Source organism: Zasmidium cellare (assembly GCF_010093935.1).
Source record: "Zasmidium cellare ATCC 36951 unplaced genomic scaffold M409scaffold_16, whole genome shotgun sequence".
NCBI classification, from domain to species: Eukaryota; Fungi; Ascomycota; class Dothideomycetes; order Mycosphaerellales; family Mycosphaerellaceae; genus Zasmidium; species Zasmidium cellare.
The window spans coordinates 559,693-577,593 of NW_022986960.1; the positions used below are offsets into that span (position 1 = coordinate 559,693).

The window sequence follows — 17,901 nt, forward strand, 5'->3', positions numbered from 1 at the left end:
TGCTGAGTGTGCCTTCGATTTGCCCTCGACATTGCCACGATCCTGCAGTGACTCAACTCAATCCCGAGCCTGTTTACGGTCTGCACACCTTACTCACCTCCCGTCCTCCTACCGTCATTTGGAGGTAACCTATTCGTCCTCGTCTATACTAACCTCGCACACTTCTTCTCTGTAACGCGACCTTCAAATGCTGGACATTCACCGACACGAGTGGTCTTAAACTCACGGTATCGAGACCGTACTCACACAAGGATTCGACTCCGGACGTTTGTCTGCTACCAGGTTCACCCGGATCAGACTATTGCTTAAAGCGGAGCGCTGAACAAAGCAAAATCCGGCTGGAAGTCACGCTAAACAATGGATGTGCTTCTATCTGAACCTGCTCCTCCGTTGCCCCACGCCCTCTTATGACAACACACTCGTCTCCTATTCTAAATAAACTAATCGCCATCTCTCGATCGCCACAGGAGCCTTCGTGTCGCTTTGCCAACAGGCTATGAACTACTATCCTCCTCTACCGCTTCATGCATAGTATCCTCTTCGGAGAAGGCTCCGATTGTATGATCATGGCCATGGGCGTGCCTCGACCGGCCTTCGCAAGGCGAGGTGTCAGGACCGGCCGGACGATGGACCCAAGATAGGGGGTCGAATGATGATGGGTCTGTGGGCTTCTTGGGAGCCCAAGTGACATTAGAGTCGTCGAGGTGTGACATAGCTACAGCAATAGTCAGTATCTAATATACTCAGCAGCGAACGCGAGATGTGGATCACATACGTGGTGTACGGGTGTTGTTGTTGTCAGCGGCGTTGATGTTGGCTGCTGTGACGTTGCCTGCGGTATTGTCGGCTGCAGTGTCGTTGGCTACGGTGTTGTTGGCTGTTGGGTTGTTGGCTGTTGGGTTGTTGGCTGTTGGGTTGTTGGCTGTTGGGTTGTTGGCCGTTGGGTTGTTGGCCGTGTTGTCACTGCCCGTCGTTGCTCCTCCTCCTCCGTCTCCTTGAGGTGCACTCATTGTTGGGAGCGAGGAAGAAGGTGACCGATCTGCGCTACGTGGTATGGTGTACTTCAGGGAGTCGTGTTCAAGACCGTTACCTGTTGTTGCTGTAGGCAGGCAGGACACCCCCCTTTTATCAAAACACTCTGATATTTGGTGTGAACGCAAATGTGGCATAGGTTCTTGGCGGCCACACGTGCTCAAATCGATAGCGCGCTCAACGACATACAACGCGCTGCGTGTGGATGTGACTGCATTCCTTCTGTTGCGTGTGTTAGTCTTGCAGATGCGTAGGGCTCCAGTGGACACACGTCTTCAGACTACTGTACCTGGGCGACCAGGCATCGAACCAGGAGGCCACATCGCAATGATCGCTGACGATGCGTATCTCCGCTGCATCGCTGTCGTGAGCCACCCGTTCTGCCTCAAAAGGCTGCTAACGAGCCAACCTCAAAGCGATGACTCGCTCGCCCTCGATGGACACGTCTAGGTAATGGTCTTGCAAGCTCTTGCCACGCTGTCACGCTCATGTACTCCGCCATGTCTGGAGTAGCTGCAGCCGTTGCTAGCGCGCGGTGGACGTCTTCCGGCCGACTCGTTCGCCCAGTCAAGTTGTTTGCCTTCTCCTGCCGTCGGTACCCCGGGATAGCTTGATCCTTTGATCTAAGGTCAACGGCGGTGCGTGCAGGCCTCTTCCGTGACCTGCACCACGGTGTTTGCGTCGAGATCATCTCTAAGTTGCGTTTATGTGGTGTCAACGCAGGGGCCAAAACGGCATACTCAAGGAAGCCAGGATCTCCGTCAGGGACAAGATCTTGAAATGCAGACCCGGGCCCTTGAGAAAAAAAGGGGGGGGGGGAGAAGGGCTCGCGAGAATCACTCCAAGAGGCCATCCCACGGATCTCAGTGATCCATCAGCCAGGTTACGACGGGAGGTTCGGCGGCCAAACCTTGTAGGTCCACCTGTTCAATATCGTCGGGCCTGTTTCCCTTGCCTCAATCGTTTGGCATGGAGGGGCGGACACCGCTGCTTTGGGCTCAACCAAATGTGGTTGTTCTACGCGTTCACTCAACGGCCGCTCGAAGATGGCGGTGAACAGCACAGAACTCAGAACTTCGCTCGGAGATTGGATGCCTTGTATTCACCTGCAGAATGAGGCCGCTCTCCACACTAGGAGGGCGTCTTGTCAGGCCGATGACGTGCATAAGACGGACATTTTCGCCTTCATTCGAGAACCGAGTGGAGACTTCAATGTCCAGAAAAGCTGAAGAGCTACATCCCTCGTGCCAGTCTTTCTAAATAGCGTGGTGATGCTGATACCGAGCCGCATGCCGGCTGTGTGGGTTCGAGCGCGTCTAAGGCTTGTCTCGGTTTCGAGCCTGGTTGTCGGCGCCTGATGAAGGATAGTGATAGGTTGTTCGAGCTGTCAGAGTGCAGTGACATATGCACCGAAACGCCTCGATGTCTCTGGCCGCCATCTGTCAAATCGTGAGTCTTGTTGCAGCCCGGAACTCGTGCTGTCTGCCTCTCGCCCCAGCCAACCCAGCCACCCGTGAGTCACTGTACTGCCATCGCAAGTAGCCGTGCACTCAAACTCAGATTCTTGCATCGTGCTTGCGTTGTTTCTACCCTATGATTCCCCAGTTGCCGCCACGTGCTCGTCTTGTGGATCAATTAGCTGCTTCAGGGTCTGGGAAACGATCCGGCAGCAGTTCACCGCCGGATACTTACCAACGGTGCTGGCTGCGCGGCGGAACATCATCCGTCGGAGCACGAACAACGGTACCCCGATTCTGTTGTCAACACCAAGCAGAAGAGGCAATACGCCAAGCATCCTTCGGACGATTTCGTGCATCCCTGAGTTGGAAAAGCCGTGGGGTCGATCGCATTGAGCCATCATGACGCACCATGGGCCGGTGAGTACTGCTGTATCGCCATGAGGAGCTCGAAGCTTATGCACGTTATCGCGGACCGCCAGCCGCCGCAGTGGCTGCAGGTACTAGGGGATAGTGGTGGTGGTTGGTCCCGGTGCTTCGGGCGGCGCTTCGAAGACAGCGAAAGAGTAAATGACAGGTCTTCGTTATCGCTAGCTGCACGAGAGAGTTTCGACAGGATGCACGGGGAACGAGCACGCAACAGTCTCTCGCGACTAAACACCGCCGGGGCAAGGCTGAGCATTCTTTTAAACTTCCGAGCGGCCATGAGGCGGTCAACGGGCCGCTTGTGGAACATCTGACGGCCAGCCAACTTTGGCAACTTGTGCTATTGCCATGGGGTACTCCAGTCCTGGGTCAGGCACATAGATCGCAAACTCAGGAGCTCATTATCTCTGTCAGGGTCGAAATCTTCATATGCAAAGTCATGATCTAAGGGAGACATGGCGGCAATCCGTCCAGGAGGCTGATGCGGTACTCATGAGGATTGCAGTGACCCGCGGACCAGGTTACGGGGCCGGAGTTCTCTCAGCAGGTGGATCTGGCCATGCACGCGTCCAAAATCGCCAGGTTGCTTCACTCGCCGGAAGGGGCGCCGCTTCCTTCGCTGCAACACTTCGCTGCAACCACATACATGCAGCTTGCTCGTTGTTGGTCTGCGTGCGTGCATGTTGACTGGTCGACTATGGCGGTGAACAACACAGAACTCGAGGTTCGCATGCCGGGTGGTTGCCTTCATGTGTCTCCAGCTGCAAAATGAAATCACGCAGTGACTAATCCTCCCCAGCAAGGATGTCGTGCATACTTAGCGAGAAAGTCTCCAGCTCCTCCCGAGAGTGTAGAAGGACTCCACTGACCGCAACGGTTAAAAGACGTCAAGGTGTCGCGTCACCATTCTTAAGGAGGGTTGCCGTGGCGATCCCCAGCCACGAGCCCGCTGTATGCCACTTAGCGCCTTAGGTATTTGTGTTTCGTTTCGATGTCGTTGCCAGCGCATGGTGAAGGATACCGAAACGTTGTTCATGGTCTTTGTTTAGGCTTGAAGTGGCAGATCCGCCATGACCCTACGAGGCTGTTGGCCCGTGTTTAACGAGCCTCAGGATTTGCTGCAGCGCAGGATCCTCTGCTGTCGGCCTTTCATTCATGACAACCCAGCCACAAGCTTGTCGCTGGGCTGAGGGCTGCAACACTGCATTCTGCCGCGCTACAGATGGAGGCCCCCGACCCCCGGCGGCGGTTAGTTTCAAATGCAGCGGCCGGCGTTTGAAGAGACTGAATGATAGGTGCTCAATGTCCGTCGCACGAAGAAGCTTCATCCGTACAGACGGGGAAGTGACGGACGTCAACAAATTCGTCAAACAATTTTGTACTCTTCAGCAAGCCCGGCCGTAAGGCTGAGAAATTTGACTTCGATGACGGAGCGGCGACGGCACGGTACGGTTGTGTAACGTTTGGTCGTCAGCCAACACAGAACTGTGGCAAACTTAGTTGAAGCTTCTCTTTCCTTCCAGGGCGTAGATTCCAGCGTCAGGCACCGGGCGGTGCAGTACTCAGCCGAACTGCGACACGGGTTGCACGAAACGTCGAGAAGTATTGGAATGGGACAAATTCGCCAAGGAGCGCTCGCATTAAGGGTATCTTTTTCGAAGAATCTGAAGTCCGCATTCACTGCAGTTCAGACTGCACCATATCTACGTGCTTCCGTACTTTTGATCACCAGCGCAACGCATCTCATCCCGCAACCTCACTCGTCCGCACTGCTGGATCCAGCTGAGCACGCTTCTCAACTTGCTCCGCCCTCGAGTCCTCGTTCATGTCCGCAATCGTGACGTTCAGCTCATCAATCTTCGCCTCCTCCATCTGATACAGCATCTTGCCGACATTGCGCTTTGGTCTGATACCAGTTCGTTGCACGATCGGGTAGAAGTATGCGCCCTTTTGCAGACGTTGCTTGCCACCAGGTACGGACGCAACGTCCGCCTCTGGATCGTGTAGAGCAAGAGCAACGGAATCATTGTAGTAGTCCTTGGAATCGCCGGTCTGCGTGAACGTTTCGTACGTCCTCTTTCGCTTGTACTTGAACGCGCGCTGCCCATCTCCAACGTCATCGGTGTAGAGCTCCGGATCCTCGTTCTCGGGGTCGTTCACATTCAGTTTTCGCTTGAGGTTGGGAACGGCGGATTGCTCATTGAGGAGAAAATAGTCGTAGTCGTATTCTCGAATCGGCTCTGGCTTCGACTTGTCCGATTCATCCCAAGCAGCCTTCTTGTCGTTGAATTGATGGTCTGCTTGCTCATCTCCGACTGGTTTGAGGACCGCCAGATCCAGACGTTGGTCGTATGTGCCCGTCTTATCAACAGGGTTGCCCGAGAACTTCATGATCATGTAGAAACCGGTGGTGGGTATCGCGTCGAGATCTGGCAGTACTGGATACGAATCGAGCAGTTTGAGCTCCGGCTTTGTGGGATGTTTGGGGTTCGACCAAGCCTTCAGCTCCGCATCCGTCACCTGTGCTCCTCTGAGATTCGTCGTGCTGTCTTCGCCTCTGTATGCATCGCGGGGATATGCAATATCGAAGCCCTTGACAATGTTTCGCATGATGTTGATCGGGTCTTCTTTGTTCAAGCTGGGCTTCCGTCTCTTTGCATCGTTGCGCAGGCGCAGCAGGTCTTTAGACGTCGAGGAGGAGAAGTGTTGGGTGTTTTGTGAGGCGGTGTATTCAGTTCTTCGAAGGAAGGAGACTGTGCCGCTGGCTGCGTTGGGTTTGCCAAGGGATGCGAGTGGGCGCAGGAGTGCTTTGTCGGCAGGGTGTAGTGTTTGAGGGGCAGGTCTCGCCATGATCGCTTTTATCTGTTAGTAAGGGTTTCAACGGTTTTGACATAGTGTCCATCGCTCACCCCTCTCGTCTCCATCGAATATGCCAGGCACGCCGATCAAGTCAATGGGCATCCCTAGCTCCTGGTCGGCCTCGATGTTGAGCGGCTGCTCTCGCGCCAGCCTCGAGGCATATCCTGCGCTTGTGTACTGTCCGCCTGAGAGTCCAGTGCCGGGTATATCGAGGAGTTTGGGTGGGTTCGGCGGCGGAGGCAGGGCATTGGAGTATCGCACGCGCCCAATGTAGTCCTGCTTGCGGCCCTGATTTGTCGCCATCGTGTGCGACCGGGGGATGTCGGCAATCAGAAAGGCGCGATGGACTTTGAGGTGGAAGATCGGGGTCGGGCAGTGTTCAGATGATGTCGGCGCGATTCATTCACCTCAAAAGTTAGAAGCAGTCGAGTCGAGAGTCGCGTCCGCATGTGACGTTCGGCTGAGTTACCGAGCGGAGCACTAAGCCAAACAAAGACCGGGACCGCGGGCCACGCCAGCACCTCGCATGATGGCTCGACGCCACGACGAAAAAGTTGGCCGGGGGGCACGCAACACCAATCGAGGTCAAGACCGCGCTCACCAAACTCATATCGCCGCTCCTCCAACAACTTCCACCGGCCTGCAGGCCTCCGCCGCTCGTTCGCACGCCTGTTGAAAGGTTCAATCAATATTTGGGGCCCCGCCGAAGCAATGTTACGGCGGCCAACGTGGTCGGGTTGATTCGATTAGCCACACTGAGGCGCCGAAACTTGCCAGCCCTTCTCTGCCGCACGTGTCCGCAATGGAGGCAGCGCCTGGTGTGCAGCCAACGTCGGCTCTTCTGCAGCAACAGGCCGCCGATATAGCAAGCTCGCTCGCGCCCAACATAACCGTCGCCGCCCCGCCCCATGCAGGAACACCCGCGCCAGAGACCGCGAGGATGTTAGGAGGACTGGCCCTGGGCATCTTCACCGTCGTCCCCAGCGTCCTGTACTGGCTCATCACCTTCCTGACCATCACCTTGCCAACATGGCTGTTTACCTTCCTGAGCACCAGCCTGACCTTCACCATGAACATGACGACGCTGCTGCTGCTTCTGCTGGTCTTCGCCTCCACGGTGAGCTGGTTTGTCCGCTACCGGTTCCTGAATATGTACTCTCGCCTGCCCCCAGAGCCTCAAAGGAAGGAGCCCCAGGTCGAGATATTTCCCGATTCTCAGGAGGCCGATAGCAAGCCAGGCTTGGCAAACTACTTCGATGAGTTCCTCAGCGCCATCAAAGTCTTTGGCTATCTGGAGCGACCTGTGTTCCATGAGCTCACGCGGACGATGCAGACCAGGAAATTGATTGCTGGCGAGACTCTCCTTCTGGAGGAAGAGAAGGGCTTCTGTCTGGTGGTGGATGGCCTTGTCCAGATCTTCGTCAAGTCTCAACGAGGCTCTGGCACCGACACCCCAAACGAGTCCGCCGTGGCCGATGAAGACGAAGGACATGATCGTGCAAGTGGTCACAGTAGCTATCAGTTGCTCACAGAAGTCAAGAATGGGGCTCCCATGTCGTCCTTGTTTTCAATCCTGGCCCTCTTCACCGACAATGTGAAACTTCGCTACGACGAAGATGAAGATCACGTGCAGTCGAGCGGTTCAAGTGGCAACCTCAAAAACCACTTCAGGATGACGATGAACGACGAGGAAGGCACTCCAGAGTCTGGGACGGACACTGGAGCGAACTGGACAGCGGCTGGCTCATCGCGTCCTGCCTCTCGGCAACGCGCTCACTCGAGCAATGCTGGGCTGCACAGCTTCAAAGAACCTCCTCCTCTCGCTCTCGATAGCAGTATTGACAACGGTGGACACAAGTCGATGAGTAGGCGGCCGAGCTTCCTTCGCGCCAACAGCGTGCGAACAAAGAAAGCGAAAGCCAGTGCTTCGGCACACCCAGACATCGTTGCTCGAGCTACTGTTGATACGACCATCGCCATCATACCCGCCAGTGCCTTCCATCGAATCACTAGGATCTACCCAAAAGCGACTGCCCACATAGTGCAGGTGATTCTGACCCGACTTCAACGTGTGACACTTGCCACTGCGAATTCGTATCTCGGCCTGGCAGGTGAGGTGCTTCGGACTGAGCGGCTGATGGACAAGTTTACGACCTACGATCTGCCCGATTACCTTCGAGGCGAGGCCTTGGAACGCTTGAAAGACAAGTTCAGAAAGGATCAAGAGCGACTTGGGCCAGAAGAGGGTATGAAAGGCATCGCATTGCACAACCCTCGCATAGCTCACCGGAGACGGACGAGCAGTAGCTTGAGACGAGACGCCGCCATGTCATCTCGTACCCACGAGCGCAATGGCAGCCTCTACCCTGATAACCTTGCTAACGAAAGAAGCGGCGTGAGTGCAGGTGATTTGCTCACCAATATGCAGGCAGCCAGATCACCACAAGGGCGACGCGGGCAGCAGGGTAGTTTCTCGCAACCATACTCGACTCCAAGACCTTCAAACGGTCACATCACAGAGCAGCCACAAACAGGCAAGAAAGATGCTTTCCAGCCAGATCTCAGCCCGAGGGCGACAATGCATCGCCAGGAGTCTATGGACGAAGATGTCATGTTCCGAGAATCGATCATGGAGTGTATGGCCAAGGCGATAGGCTTGACAAACTCGAAAGACACTTTTCGAAGACAACCAGAGTCCGTCGCGCAATCACCTCGTCTCGTCTCGTACGACTCAAAACGACAGAGCGCCGTGTTCAATAACAATGCATTCGGCTTCATGGACCCGTTTGACGGCTCGCAGGATGATTCTGAGTCAGTCGCCTCCATGTCAGCATTCAGTGTTGGCGGATCTGCAAACATTCTCGAGGATCTGAAGAACGAAGTTGAGATTGTCTTCTTTCCCAAAGATTCGGTGCTTGTGGAAGAAGGAGAACGAAATCCAGGCTTGTACTATGTCATTGATGGATTTCTGGATGTCAGTGCTTCTGTCGATGAGCAAGAAGCGTCGCATTCGAATGTCCTCGGCACCATGGCCAAACCGAACGGTCTTGAGGTTCCAGAGCTGCTCACTACCGACACAAAACGAAGATCTTCTCGTGATGCACGGTCAACATCGGTTGGCGGATCTGAACATCACCGCAGAAGAAAGTCTGGCCATGCTAGGAAGAGGCTCTTTCTCGTCAAGCCTGGCGGTCTGGCAGGCTATCTGGGAACAATCTCTGCGTATCGCTCCTTCATCGATGTTACAGCGAAGACTGATGTCTACGTTGGCTTTCTACCTCGATTGGCGATCGAGAAGATTGTCGAGCGGCATCCAATAGTGTTGCTTACCATGGCCAAGCGAATGACGAGCTTGCTGCCACGACTCATACTGCACATCGACTTCGCACTGGAGTGGGTCCAGGTGAACGCTGGCCAGGCTATCTATCATCAGAATGAAGACAGCGATGCAATCTACATCGTTCTCAATGGTCGACTTCGAGCCATACAGGAGAGTGACGACGGCAAGATGAAAGTAATCGGGGAATATGGACAAGGCGACAGCGTGGGTGAGCTCGAGGTCCTGACAGAATCGACTCGGCCAGGCTCATTGCATGCAATCCGTGACACAGAACTTGCCAAGTTTCCGAAAACGCTGTTCAACAGCCTTGCACAGGAGCATCCAGGCATCACCATCAAAGTGTCCAAGATCATCGCATCGCGGATGAGAGCTTTGATCGAGAATCCGCTGAATGAGTCTGAAAATTACAACAAATTGGCCGTCGAACGGCCGAAAGTCACCACAACGACGAACCTTCGAACAGTGGCTGTGGTGCCGTGCACAGCAGGCGTCCCTGTGGTGGAGTTTGGTAACAAACTTCAAAGTGCGTTGCAACAGATTGGCACACCGAATGGCGTGTCTGTCCTGAATCAATCAACAATCCTAAATCATCTTGGTCGTCATGCCTTTAGCAGAATGGGCAAGCTGAAGCTGTCACAATACCTGGCGGACCTTGAGGAAAAGTATGGGATCATCATTTACGTTGCCGACACTAACGTCAAGTCTCCCTGGACACAGACTTGCATCAGCCAGGCCGATTGCATCTACATGGTCGGTCTCGCAGAAGGCTCCCCATCGATTGGTGAATACGAGCGGTTTCTGCTCACAACGAAAACAACAGCACGAAAAGAGCTCATTCTGCTGCATACCGAGAGATACTGTCCATCTGGCACCACAAGAGCTTGGCTTAGGAACCGACCATGGATCAACGGAGGACACCACCATGTGCAGATGGCTTTCAGGACCACACCTGAGCCTGTGCATCCCACTGGCACCAAACGATTCGGCAATGCAATAAAACAGCGAGTGCAAGTCATCCAAGCCGAGATCCACAAATACACTTCTCGCCGGGTGCGACAGACACCTCTCTTTTCTGCGGAAACTCCATTCAAAGGGGACTTCCATCGCCTCGCAAGAAGGCTGTGTGGCAAGTCTGTTGGACTGGTGCTCGGCGGTGGTGGTGCACGAGGCTTAGCACATGTGGGCATCATCCGTTCTCTCGAAGAAGCGGGCCTGCCCATCGACATCATTGGCGGCACATCCATTGGCGCATTCGTTGGTGCTGTGTATGCTCAAGATGCTGATGTCGTGCCCATGTATGGTCGTGTCAAGAAGTTCGCAGGTCGCATGGGTAGCGTATGGCGCTTTGCGTTGGACGTAACTTATCCATCAGCGTCGTACACCACCGGCCATGAGTTCAACCGTGGCATCTTCAAGACGTTCGGCGACAGTCAGATTGAAGACTTCTGGCTTGAGTACTACTGCAACTCGACCAACATCACCAAGTCACGCTCAGAAATCCACACGAGCGGATATGTGTGGCGATACATTCGTGCGTCCATGTCGCTTGCCGGATTGTTGCCCCCAATGTGTGACGAAGGCAACATGTTGCTCGATGGTGGCTACACGGACAACCTCACTGTATCACACATGAAAGCGCTGGGTGCTGATCAGATCTTCGCTGTGGACGTTGGCGCAGTCGACGACGACACACCGCAGGCATACGGCGATAGCCTTTCCGGATTCTGGGCCTCATTGAACCGATGGAATCCATTCTCGTCTTACCCCAACCCTCCGACACTGTCAGAAATCCAAGCACGTCTAGCCTACGTCAGCTCCGTCGACAACCTGGAACGCGCCAAAGGGATACCAGGCTGTCGATACATGCGGCCACCGGTAGTGGCATACGGCACACTAGACTTCGGCAAGTTCGACGAGATCTATCAGGTCGGTTACCAGTTCGGCAAGAAGTATCTCGCGGAGCTGCGAGAGGAAGGGATTCTTCCTGGGGTGGAGGAGACGGAAGGCAAGCGGAACCTGAGGAGGACGATGGCTCCGAGACGAGCGAGTATCTAATAACACAAGTTTCAGTGCCGATTCATCACGGCATACACGCATGCATGAGCGTTCTTTGCATTCACATGGGCGTTTGAGAGATACCCTAGCATAGCCGAAGCAGCAGCAGCAGCAGCAACGAACAGCATGGAGAGCTTTGTGTACCATTATTGCTTCGCGCCAAGTGACCTGGAAACGTATAGGACAGCCGTTTTCGCCGATTCTTCATGGTTTTACTCTTCGAGCGGAACCCAGTGTAAGCTTCGAACTGAACACTTTCTAGGCTCATACCTCCAAAAGCCACGATCGCGGATCCTTGACTATCTCGATGATCGGTTTGCCACGACATCTCTTCGGTACATCGGTTCGGCTTCGGGACTTCACCAGCCGACGACACTCTTGCATGACGAAACCTTACCTTCTCCATGGAAATCATTTGCACACCGTGAGAACATCCAAGGTGTACTAATTGTCATTCGCCGATTGTGACCTTGATGTATGACGGCGAACCTGTCTTCACTTCCTATCTAACCGGTTCTCAAGGGAAGGATTCACGACCCAACACAATGGCACCGAAGGACTTCGAAGTGGCTATTATTGGTGGCGGTAAGCAAATGCAACGAAGGGTCGAAACAAACAAGAAGCTGCCAAGCTGATTGATCCCTGGGGATATAGGTATTGCTGGCCTGACTCTCGCGATCGCTCTGCACCATCGAGGCGTCAATGTGGTGATTTACGAGCAAGCGGCGCATTTCGCTGAGATTGGAGGTTCGTGTAACACGTTGGTACATATGGGACAATCACCATGCTGAGAAAGGTGTACAGCGGGCGTTTCATTCACACCCAATGCCGTCCAAGCGATGAAGCACTGCTACTCGGGCGTCTACTCCGCTTTCGAAAAGATCCGCACGGGCAACCTCTGGCCTTCGAAGAAGAATGTTTGGTTCGATTACCATGATGGGTATCATGATAAAGACGAGACATTTGCGTTTTCGATCACGTCTAGTATAGGGCAGGCGGGCGTGCATCGGGCGAGGTATCTGGATGAGCTTGTGAAGCTGTTGCCGGAGGAGCATGCGAGGTTTGGGAAGAGGCTGGAGGGGTTTGAGAGGGATGGGAGTGGGCGGTGGAGGTTGAGGTTTGAGGATGGGTCGGAAGGTCAGTTTGGATAGAATCCCTTGGGGGGAGGTCATACTGACTGACATGTGTTCAGCGACGACGGATGCGATAATTGGCTGCGATGGGATCAAGTCCAAAGTCCGGCAATTGTTGTACGGCGACCACCCATGCTCACATCCCACCTTCACGCACAAATATGCGTACCGGGCCTTGGCGACGATGGAAGATGCTATCAAAGCTGTTGGTGAAGAGAAGGCCAAGAACGCATGCATGCATGTGAGTATCCTAGATCCCTCCCCTCCCCAACTCAGTCAGCACAATAATCCTAACAGTCAGCAGATGGGCCCCGGTGGCCACATGCTCACCTTCCCGGTCAACCACGGCCAAACCCTCAACGTCGTCGCTTTCCATACCACTGAATCCGACTGGCCCGATTACAACAAACTCACCCGTCCGGCGAAACGCGAAGACGCCCTGAGAGACTTCGCAAATTACGGACCCGATGTTACAAACCTCCTCCAACTCTGCCAGCCAAACCTTGATGTCTGGGCCATCTTCCATTTGGGTGATCACCCTGTGCCAACGTACGCCAAGGGAACGATATGTATCGTCGGCGACGCCGCACACGCCACCTCACCACACCACGGCGCAGGGGCGGGGTTCTGCATCGAGGATGCTGCTGTCCTCTCAGACCTCCTCGCCGATGATCGTGTGCGCACTCAGCAAGACATTGAAGTCGTTTTCAGCGTATTCAACGACGTTCGACGGGAACGGGGCAACTGGCTCGTGCAGAGTAGTCAGCATATTGGCAACTGCTACGAGTGGATTGGGCAGGGGGTCGGTGAGGATTTCAGCAAAGTTGAAAATGAAATCAATACTAGGAATGGTATGATTTCGGACGTGGATGTGCAGGGACTATGTAGAGAGGCCGTGGGGATTTTGAGGGGAAGACTGGGTGGGGATGGAATGGATAAGGGGGCGAGGCTTTGATGTTGGGGCGAGGTTGTTTCAGGCTGGAGGATAGGGTGGAGTGATCCTTCATAATGTCGGAGAGTGTGTCCAGGAAGGTTCTCTTCCTGCCGAGTGTCTCAAATAGCGCGGAATGTCAGCAAGCAGCAGGCGTAGAAAAGCGAGCCCAAAGCGATGTGAAGTCAAAAGTCCAATGGTAGAAGCCCGAAATACATCTTTAACTCACCAACTCCTTGGGACCGCTGATAAGAAAGACTGTCTCGAACGAGCAAACCAACAAGTAAGAAAGAAGCTCCAGCAAAAACCAACCTATCCAGGTATCGGAAGACGACCAGGTGCATTACCCGAGAGCCGAAGCAGCGATCCGATCCCTGCTGGATGAAAGGAAGCTTCATCACTGCAGTCGCATGGCAGAGCTCCAGGGTACAACTTCATCATTCCGCAGTCTTACAGGATCCCGGATGCCGCAGCGGGGTGCGTGGTTCCACTGGAGGCGGTAGAAAAGGTCATACTGGTTCGTGCGAGAGAGCTTCTTTTCTTCGAAAACATTCATCCTCCATCCATGCTTTGTCTGTTGGCCCTGATACTTTGATTGAGAGCCGAACCTGGACTTGGACGCTTCGGATGCTGGCTGTGCTTACCACGCGAGTTGCATTATATAACCGAGCAAACGTCATCTCTTGTTCGAAGGGAGCTTCAACTTCATCAACCTCCAACACATACCAACCACATCTTTCCGAAGAAAAACTTCCACAATGGCGACCACCACCAACGGCCACACCCTCCCCGCCCCAACCAACGGCACAGGCGGCAAAGGCCCCGTCGCCAACACCACCCTCAAAGGCCCCGCCCGCTTCGACCCAACCTTCACGCAAAAAGTCATCGAATCCATGGGCCCGAAAACCTCGCCGCGAATGCGAGAGGTCATGTCCGCGTTGATCCCACATTTGCACGACTTCGCGAGGGAAGTCGAACTCACGGTGGACGAGTGGATGGCGGGCGTGCAGTTGATCAACTGGGCGGGGAAGATGAGCGATGAGAGGCGGAATGAGGGGCAGTTGATGTGTGATGTTGTTGGGTTGGAGTCGTGAGTATCAATCAATTCACCTCTGTTGATGGAGGGGAAAGTTTCGGATTGGCTGACTTTGTGTAGACTTGTTGATGAGATTACATATAAGAAAGCCAGCGAGGCTGCTGATACAGCGACGCAATCCGCGATCTTGGGGCCTTTCTTCCAGAACGATAATCCGACTTTGGAGAAGGGCGCTTCGATTTATCGGACCAAGGCCGAGAAGGCGGAGGTGGTGTACATGTATGGCCGGGTGGTGGATAACAAGACCGGAAAGCTATTGGCGAATGCAACGATTGATGTTTGGCAGGCGTCGACGAATGGTAGGTTGAGTGTTGATTTGGTGAAAGGAGTTGGAGCTGACTTGTTTCTTCAGGTCTCTATCAACAGCAAGATAAAGACCAGCATGTCCACAACCTGCGTGGCAAATTTGTCACGGATGAGAGCGGCGAGTACGCTTGTTACTGCATCCGACCGACCCCTTACCCTGTGCCATATGATGGCCCCGCTGGAAAGCTCCTCCAACTGATGGACAAGCATCCATACAGACCAGCTCATATCCATTTGATCGTAAGCGCTGCGTTTCATTCATTCCGTCGTTGCAATTTGAAGCTGACTGATACCTTCCAGGTCCTCAAAGAAGGCTACGAACCCATCACCACACAGATCTTCGACCACGAAAGCGACTATCTCGACAACGACTCCGTCTTCGCCGTCAAAGACTCATTGGTCGTCAAATTCGTGCCGAGGAAGAACGATCAACAGGCGAAGCTGGAGCTGGCATATGATATCCAGATGGCACCTGTTGATCCATCGAGGAAAGCGCAGCTGTGAGGAGAGGCGGCTTGTATGGAAGAAAATGTATTCAATACTGAGGCAGTTCGAGCCAATCCAAATTGATAGCTCCGAGCTGTTGGCCAAACCAGGATTCGGAGATGTTGTCGGCGCTGAAGAGATCGATGTCGTCCAGATGGAGCTGTGAGTAAATGTCGGGTTCTGGTGCACTTCCATGTCCATTTTGTGTTGGCTTGGCGACGGTGTTGATGTGAGTGAAGCCGGGTTGCTGGTCTGCGGTGGATTAAGTCAATAAGGGGGCCTGAATTCTGGAAGATAACTGCCAGGACGAACGCACCTTGAGCTCGTGCAACATCGGAGATCCGAGTCTTCATTGTGCGTAAGATGTGCTTTGCGTGATTCGCGGATTGGATTTGGTTCTCGTAGTGGTCCAGAATCAGGAGGCAGCGATCCCATGAAGCCTCCATCTCGCTCTTTGACACTCGTTGTACCTCGTCGATCTTCGACGACGCCATTAGCACTATGGCGGCCGAGAAGGTGACTAGAAAATGCTGGTCAGCAGTGAGCTTCGATATGATCGTTGAGAAAGAACTCACAGTACACGGTATGCCACCCTGAGCTTCGGTAAAGCGTTCCCAGATTGGCGTACAGTGTATCGATGAGCCTACAAGCCGTCAAAGTACACAGATTGCAGCAGCTCCGAATAACTTCATCGTCCAGCGAAGATGATGTTGCAGGCTTCGAGTCTCGTCTCGTCGCCATCAACAGGAGCGGACGAAGTAGCAGTAGTCGGACGTAAAGAAACCGGCAATACAGGACTTGTTGCTGTAGGTTGATATGATCGTCATGCGTTGCCGTCGCTGTAGGTCGGGCAGGTACTTGCAGGTATTCTGGAACACCCTCGACAAATTCGTCAAGACGCCGATTGAGGTCCAGGACGGGTGTCAGTAGCTCAGCGGTGCGCGTTACGCCCTGGATTTGTCTGTGCGAGACAACACCAGAGCTGTCGCGGTAGAAGAGCTCGAGAATCTCCTCAAGCAGGTCGAACAGTCGACAGGATGAGACGAAAAGTCCAAGTCGAGAATGTGCGTTTGCAGGCTGTGAACCATGGCTTCGATCACCTAGGTATTCGTCGTCGATCAAGCCTGGTATTGGTACATCGGTGTTACGGCCGATCATTGACGGCCGACCAAAGGTCATGGCTAATAGTCTGTCGAGATGGACACAAGTATGCCAAATGCGACGCCGCATCTCCAGCTCAAGTTGAGTGATGGACTTTCGACTGCTGTGATCAACATGGAGACCCAGACTCTGAGCCATCCGGATAGCGAGTCCAACCGAGTTCCAGCATCGGCTCGCATATTGCGTGGACTGTAGGTAGACGCCGGTTAGGATAAGCATTTGCACCAGCGAGATTGAGGTTGAGTCCAGGATGTCGAACGGGTAAGACTGTCGCGACCTCTGGTAAAAGTCGTCTGCTACTGAAGCCTTCTGAGAGGCATCAATCAAGCCGCTGAACTTGCAACCTAGAGCAAAGACCAAGTTCAGTGTCGAAGTGAAGATGGCTTCTTCAGCCTCTGTGTCGTAATGCGTTTGAGCTTCATCGCCTTCAGTCCACAAGCGATCGTACTTGCGAAGGAATGTTGGCTTGTGCAGGACAGGAAATAACGGATGTATAAAGTCCCAATAGCAAAGCAGGAAGTTATCAGCCTGCCGTCTCATAGGCAACACAGCAAGGCCGTCCGCTCGAGTCGCGATGCGATCCGGTAATGCGGGTGTAGTGCCGCCTTTGACATCCAAACTAGCGCGGCTGCTGCTCTGTGCGTGCCCACCAGGCGTCACTGAACCATGGCGGCTTTGGTTTGGCATGACATTTTTGAGGAATGCCATCGTCGAGCTTGGTCCGTAGATCGCATCATCACTTCCAGCAGCGACAGTAGCTAAGCCATCAGGACGGGCGTTCGAGATCTCGCTTGGATGAGGGCGCGAAACCGATGAGATGGTATCCCGTCGTGAGGAGAAGTCAGGATGTGAGGAGGGAGATTGAACGGCTATGCTTGGCCGCATTCCTGAAGCGTGAGTACCATTTCCAATCGAGTTTTGTGAGCGGCCCAGATCTGACAAGGCCTGAGCAGCATCATTATGTGCTATCGGCTCGGTGCGGTAAGCAGTCTGATGCTGTGGACTGGTATAGGAGACCCTTGCACGTTGTCGACGGGTCTGATCAAAGTTACACGAGCTTGAAACGCCTCTGCTTTCGCAGGCCTGGCAGACTGGTTGTCTGTGTAGTGGTGAGCACAAGAAGCGAGGGTGGGACGTCCGCTACGCACCTTCCATCGCATCTTCCAGACGAACAATCGAATTAGCACATGGCCCCTGGGTAAAGACGAGGCATTTTTGCAATCCTACCGGGTCTTTCTATTCTTGCAATTATCTGTCCGAGCACACAGTGGTCAGAACTATCATGCCAGCGTAATCGACGTAGGCTCCACTGCAGGGACGCAGATGCATGGAGACCCGCTGTGCCATTCGCTACCGGACAGACTCACTGCATGCTTGAGAGACGCGCTGTCGCTTCACAGGAGGTGTCTGCGCATCCGAACCTGGTTGCTGCGTCTCGTCGGGAGAGGGCATAGTGGCAAGATCTTTCCGAAGCGGCTGCGAGCCGACGGATGTCTGGAAGGCTTGAAAATGCTGGTATTGGACACGAGAATTATTGAGTGAAAGCCTGGTGGGGTTGTTATCTTCGAGGCAACAGGCTGTGAATGCGGCAAAGATGGCCTTGCGAGGGTTGACACGGG

The 17,901-nt window shown here is 54.0% G+C and overlaps 6 protein-coding genes across 6 annotated transcripts; 3 read left to right on the forward strand and 3 right to left on the reverse strand.

Annotated features, from left to right (window-relative positions):
• Positions 1 to 494: 494 nt before the first annotated feature.
• Positions 495 to 1,010, reverse strand: M409DRAFT_22665 (uncharacterized protein; the record flags this gene model as incomplete). Its single annotated transcript, XM_033806439.1, has 2 exons — positions 495 to 715; positions 776 to 1,010. The coding sequence occupies 2 exons, from the start codon at positions 1,008 to 1,010 to the stop codon at positions 495 to 497; spliced, it is 456 nt and encodes a 151-aa protein (XP_033668127.1).
• A 3,648-nt stretch (positions 1,011 to 4,658) lies between these two features.
• M409DRAFT_66254 (uncharacterized protein) lies at positions 4,659 to 6,077 on the reverse strand (the record flags this gene model as incomplete). Its single annotated transcript, XM_033816855.1, has 2 exons — positions 4,659 to 5,770; positions 5,825 to 6,077. 2 exons carry the CDS (start codon positions 6,075 to 6,077, stop codon positions 4,659 to 4,661), a joined length of 1,365 nt encoding a protein of 454 aa, XP_033668128.1.
• Positions 6,078 to 6,714: 637 nt separating this feature from the next.
• M409DRAFT_66255 (uncharacterized protein) lies at positions 6,715 to 11,169 on the forward strand (the record flags this gene model as incomplete). Its single annotated transcript, XM_033816856.1, has 1 exon — positions 6,715 to 11,169. The coding sequence occupies one exon, from the start codon at positions 6,715 to 6,717 to the stop codon at positions 11,167 to 11,169; it is 4,455 nt and encodes a 1,484-aa protein (XP_033668129.1).
• Positions 11,170 to 11,714: 545 nt separating this feature from the next.
• Positions 11,715 to 13,257, forward strand: M409DRAFT_22668 (uncharacterized protein; the record flags this gene model as incomplete). The annotated part of the gene is made up of 5 exons (XM_033806440.1): positions 11,715 to 11,754; positions 11,824 to 11,916; positions 11,974 to 12,306; positions 12,362 to 12,543; positions 12,607 to 13,257. 5 exons carry the CDS (start codon positions 11,715 to 11,717, stop codon positions 13,255 to 13,257), a joined length of 1,299 nt encoding a protein of 432 aa, XP_033668130.1.
• Positions 13,258 to 13,991: 734 nt separating this feature from the next.
• On the forward strand, positions 13,992 to 15,139 carry M409DRAFT_22669 (uncharacterized protein; the record flags this gene model as incomplete). Its single annotated transcript, XM_033806441.1, has 4 exons — positions 13,992 to 14,323; positions 14,390 to 14,628; positions 14,682 to 14,875; positions 14,936 to 15,139. The coding sequence occupies 4 exons, from the start codon at positions 13,992 to 13,994 to the stop codon at positions 15,137 to 15,139; spliced, it is 969 nt and encodes a 322-aa protein (XP_033668131.1).
• Positions 15,140 to 15,170: 31 nt separating this feature from the next.
• M409DRAFT_66258 (uncharacterized protein) lies at positions 15,171 to 17,734 on the reverse strand (the record flags this gene model as incomplete). The annotated part of the gene is made up of 5 exons (XM_033816857.1): positions 15,171 to 15,373; positions 15,438 to 15,641; positions 15,697 to 17,381; positions 17,510 to 17,534; positions 17,650 to 17,734. The coding sequence occupies 5 exons, from the start codon at positions 17,732 to 17,734 to the stop codon at positions 15,171 to 15,173; spliced, it is 2,202 nt and encodes a 733-aa protein (XP_033668132.1).
• Between the last annotated feature and the right edge of the window lie 167 nt (positions 17,735 to 17,901).